Source organism: Leuciscus leuciscus, assembly GCF_965113295.1.
Source record: "Leuciscus leuciscus genome assembly, chromosome: 5".
NCBI lineage: Eukaryota > Metazoa > Chordata > Actinopteri > Cypriniformes > Leuciscidae > Leuciscus > Leuciscus leuciscus.
This window is the reverse complement of record NC_138729.1, coordinates 26,937,933-26,943,324: the sequence shown is the minus strand read 5'-3', so window position 1 is coordinate 26,943,324 and position 5,392 is coordinate 26,937,933. Positions and strand designations below refer to the sequence as shown.

The 5,392-nt window shown below is 39.5% G+C and overlaps 1 protein-coding gene across 1 annotated transcript; it reads left to right on the top strand.

The window, feature by feature from the left end:
• The first annotated feature begins 430 nt into the window (after window positions 1-430).
• On the top strand, window positions 431-5,392 carry prdm8b (PR domain containing 8b). The gene is made up of 4 exons (XM_082168766.1): window positions 431-589; window positions 2,531-2,755; window positions 2,991-3,222; window positions 3,534-5,392. Exons 1-4 carry the CDS (start codon window positions 587-589, stop codon window positions 4,784-4,786), a joined length of 1,713 nt encoding a protein of 570 aa, XP_082024892.1. The 5' UTR covers window positions 431-586; the 3' UTR covers window positions 4,787-5,392.

Genomic DNA, 5,392 nt, shown 5'->3' with positions numbered 1-5,392 from the left:
TAATTACAATCATCAAAATGCTATCCCGCGTAATGCATAACATTGCTACTGTACTTTAACAGGAAAGGTCTGCAATAACAATTTCCATTTTTGACCATAAATGTAACAATGCAGCCTACATGTAAAAACAGCATAATAAGCATTGAATATTATTCAAACATTAAAATGCATTTAAAAAATATGTGAGTGTTCTTTGTTTAAAAATATAACAGAATAATGAAATATTCAGCAAATTTGCATCTGACAGCAGTGCACTTGACAACGTTTCAGCATAAGCACTCTGCATCTATACTAACTGTCGGCGACCGAAGAGTTAAAGGGAGGAGACGAAGCGTGTCACGCCTCATTGGGCAGATTATGTGCAGCAAACAAAAAGTGTGTATGTGGGTGCCACTCAGTCAGTCTATCGGCCCCATCTGCACGCCTCTCTGCGCTCGCGAATCATAAGACGGTCGGCAACACTGTCACTTTCAACCGACGGGGAAATGTACTGACTGCACGGACTTCACTGGACACGCTGAATAGCCTACTTGAAGATATATTGACGGCAATTTCAAAACCTTGTGGATTATTTTACCCTAGAACCATGGTGAGTAAAGACAATTTTGCAATAAAAACAACCGGAGGCTAGTAGCCTAATACATGGGGGCTATGCAGAGCCCAAACAGCATCCTCGCAACCGAAAGCTCGCAGATGGTAGACGGAAAGTCATTGAATCAGGGAAACTGGTTACACATCATAAAGTCGTAAAGTTGGAATAACAACAAGACCGTAGATAAAAAGCGCAATAAATTTCAGCCTGAAACATGAGGTCAATGGGTTCCGTCTCCTCTATTTTAGAAATGCGCATATATTCGTGGGTCTATTATAGTATTTAGTTGAAATGCATATTCAGTGGATCCTTTGTGTGATTCTCAGGAGTGAGAGTGGGACCTCACAGCTACAAAAGGAGAGAATCGTGAAAGGAAGGGCAAAATTCACACTAAGGCTTTTTATGGATGAAGGGAACTTTTAGCATTTGTGTCCTGATAATACAACCAAGAGCCGGACGTGACCGTCTGAAATAGCATCTTCATAATAAATAAAAATGGTCATTTAAACGTTTTGCAGAAATATAGCCTATAGGCTACGACTTATTTCATATAGGCTAACGTTTTTATACTATTTTTGTATTACGCGCGCCAGTGTCGGCTTATGTGCGCTATAGCCTAAATGTAGCCTATGCAAAATAAAAAAATAAAAAAGAAACCGGTCTTTTTTTATAACAGCACCCTGAACCTCTCAGCTGAAAATCTGTAAACGAATATTTGTAAATTATAAAGATGTTTTTTTTAATAAACGTGTCTGGAAAAGAGTTACAATATTTAACACATTTCGTGCTCACAGTAGCTTAGTTTTACATTCAGCTTTACTGCAGTAGCAATATTTTCCTTCACTCTTGTCGCTATAAAGAATTTTTCACTGTATTTTAAAAGTATATATTTTTAACCTCATCAAAAAGCTGATGAATCATGGAAAATCACAGAAATATGCCGTAGGCTACTGTTGAAATTATAATAAACGATTTAAAAAGACACGAACAATATGGAAATGGAATATAGACAAATAGAATATTTACACACTTTTTTTAAATACTGCTAAAACCCCTCTTGTGTACAAGTTACAAGAGTAAACTGCTATTCACGAGTAAAATACTGTACTACAGATTTACCTCATTTGTAAGTGCATTAAGGGTTTGGAGAAGAAAAATAATTAACTCCGCGTGCTGCCTTAATTAAAGTCTCAGAAGGAAAGTGGTGGATTATGGTAATAAGGAGACATACGTTCATTCTTGTAAAAAGGAGCTAAAGGTTAGCTGACATGAAAACAGTGATTTTGACAGTGCTACTGAATCCATTCGATATGGTCACCGATTGTAAATAGACCAACCGGTCTCATAAGGCCAGATTTTCCTTGTCAAAGCCATGTAAAATATTTTCGAATACGCATTGAGAGTTATTAATGTAGGCTAATACGGTCACAGTCATGCGTTTGAATCGAATTAATGCATTGTAAGAAATATACATCCTCCCCCTTTTCTTGGATTAGCTACTTATATTTTCTGTCTTTTACAGAATTAATTAAAAACTCCTTTAATTCTACATGCTTACATTTTATAAAATACATTAGGCTAAATTACATACAATGTATTAGGCTACATCATATCAACAAAATATAGGCCTACTTTAAGCTTTCTTCTTCTTTTTTTTTAGACACATAGGTCCATATCAGTCCATTTATATTTATTTATAAATCGAATAGAATTAACTTTAAAAAAAGAAAGAAAGAAAAAAGACACTGGCCTAAATGTAAAGTAAAGCCAACTGCGTGTTGAAAGGTTTTGTTATTCACTTTGTGTTTGGATTCACTTGGGACTCCAAATCAGAAATGGAAAATAAAATATTTAAAACAATTTACAAACCTTATATAATACAAATATAATATCTGTTGTATTTATTCCCATTTAATTCACTGACATTTTGTCTTACAGCAAATGATGGAGGAATCCAGTTCGCACAGACTGGCCTGGGATGGAGACGCGAAAGCGATGCAGCAGTGTTTAACGGATATATTTACCAGCGTCTACACAACCTGTGACATTCCGGAAAATGCCATTTTTGGCCCATGTGTTCTGAGTCACACTTCACTGTATGACAGCATCGCATTTATCGCTCTGAAGTCCACAGACAAACGAACGGCGCCTTACATCTTCAGGGTATAGTCACTGTTTATTTCAATTCCAACAACTCGAGTGTTTGAAATGTCAATTTATTTAAGCCATATAGGCTTAATAGTTTGCTAACTTTCGCTACACCAATTACTACTACAATATTTATTTCGCTTTTACAAAATTGGGTTAGAGGAATTGTATTCTTTGCAATTAATTACTGATTGGCTATATTTGAACGATTGGTCCGATGTTCTAAGCGCTTTACTGGTACCGGACACAGGTGGACACGTCAGCTGCCAACAGCTCCTCAGAAGGCCTGATGTGGCTGAGGCTGGTCCAGTCGGCGAGAGACAGAGATGAACAGAACCTAGAGGCCTATGTGAAGAACGGCCAACTATTCTACAGGTCGCTGAGGAGAATAGAGAAAGACGAAGAGCTGCTGGTGTGGTATGGCAAGGATCTCATTGAGCTGCTGCTCCTGAGCTCAGGCAGAAATCAAGTGAAAAATAAAGGTACACTTTGAAGATCAATTGTGCTATATTTTGGTCAAAAATAGAAGTTGGTTGTGTTTAGGTAGTAAATAAATATAGTTTGCTGTGTTTGGATAATTAATATAGAGTTATGAAAGGTTTTTAAAAATGTATAGCCTACATGTCAATCATTTATAAATAAAAAAAACTTACAATACATTTATCTAAATTATGTCTTAATTAAATTATGCATTACAAAATTCATATCATCATTGTGTACCTGTTTAAGGACACTTTTTCTAAAAATGTCTCTTTTCTTTTTCTCTTCTCCTCACACCAATTATGTGTTTCAGGAACGTCACCCTTTTTGTGCCCAGACTGTAGCCAGCGTTTCCAGTTCGAATTTCCCTTTTTGGCTCATCTGAGATTCCGCTGCACTAAGAGACTACAAGGCATGGCCAGCCCAGAAGAGGAGGCCAAGGATGCCAGTGACCAGGCTAGTCTACCCCCTGCCAGGTCCAGTCCCAAACTGGGCCGATCTGATGGCTTCTCAAATCCACAGGACGGAAAGCCATCCACAGACTTCCATAATCTGGCCAGGGATATGGAGAAAAACAGAACCAGTCCGCCGAGTGACAAAGAGGCCGAGATCCTGAGTGAGAACTCTGGAAAGCGCAAGTTCTCTGACATGGAGGACAGCAGGAAAAGTGGATTATCTCAGCCTCTCAAATCCAAAGAGGAGTTGGCCAACTCGGCTCAGCAGTACCGTGGAGCGTACGGTCTGGACGAGAGCAGGCGGGCTTTTTCTCCCTCTGTTTCAGAGTCGACGGAAACCAAGAGGAGCGCCTTTACAGAGGTCAAGAAGTCACCTCAGGGCTTGAAGCACAACGGCAAAAACTCCAGCTCCAACTCAGAGAACAAGGAGGCTGGCCGGCCCAGCAGCAACCCGGCTGAAAAGCACCTGAACATCAGACAGGTTCTCAGCGAGACTCAGCCCCCACAGTCCCGAATGGAGACCTCGTCAATTGGCAGTGCTTTCACTTCGGTGCCCCAGCAGGGTGGTGGAGGCTCGGAGAGAAAGAGTGCCTTTAGCCAGCCGTCTCGCACCTTCTCGCAGATATCACCTCTTGTCATGGCACCCAAGCTTCTGCCGGCGGTGGACTGCCATCCTGTAGTGGGCGACACCGTCTCCTCCAGTAGACTCTACCAGGCGGACCACCTTGCCGCGAAGCTCCATGGCTCAGAACTAGGCAGCAACTGCCCCGTGCCGGGTGGCATTGCAAAACAGAACCCTTTCCTGTACACCACAGCTTTCTGGCCCAAAACCTCAGGCCCCATCCAGCTGCAAATGCCCTCTGCTCTCACACTCCTGCCCCCTTCGTTCACTTCCCTTTGTCTGCCTGCCCAGAACTGGTGTGCCAAATGCAATGCCTCCTTCCGCATGACCTCTGACCTGGTCTACCACATGCGCTCGCACCACAAAAAGGAGTTTGCCATGGAACCTCTTATTAAAAGAAGGAGAGAAGAAAAGTTAAAGTGTCCAATCTGTAACGAGTCTTTCAGGGAGCGGCACCACCTTTCCCGGCACATGACCTCTCACAACTGAATTTTTGTGGAATTATTTTTTTCTTTCTTTCTTTTCTCCTTTATTTCTTTTTTCCTTGCAACTTTTAAATCAAAATGGAATATGGTTAATCTGGAGGAGTAATGCCAACACGTTTGCTCTCATTTAAAAAAAGACATTACTGTTTTGATTTCTCCAAATGTCATGTTTTTGTGTATGACGATGCATTTTCACTTAAAAACCTAAAATCTATTTATTATATGAAGCACTTATTATTTGAAAAAAAGGGACAGTAATAATGTAAGTGTACTTTGAATTTTGTATATATATTTAATGTATAATGTATATAAATTAAGATGCAGATCATTTCATTGAGAGTTATTCAATGACATGTTATGTCTATATGAGTAAGGATATTGAACATTGGGAACATGATGTTGAAGTGTATTTAAGAGTGCATGTAAATTATAGTTATTGGTATAAGATCTATTCGAAACAATGTAAATACTTGTTTTGTTTGAATACAAAGTGTAATATTTTGTGTCTGTGAGGAATAGATTCAGTGTTTCTTCCTTTTGCTGAAATTTACTATTTGATAGTTTATCTAATCATGTTGAATGCTTTGACAATAAAATAGCTTTATTTTCA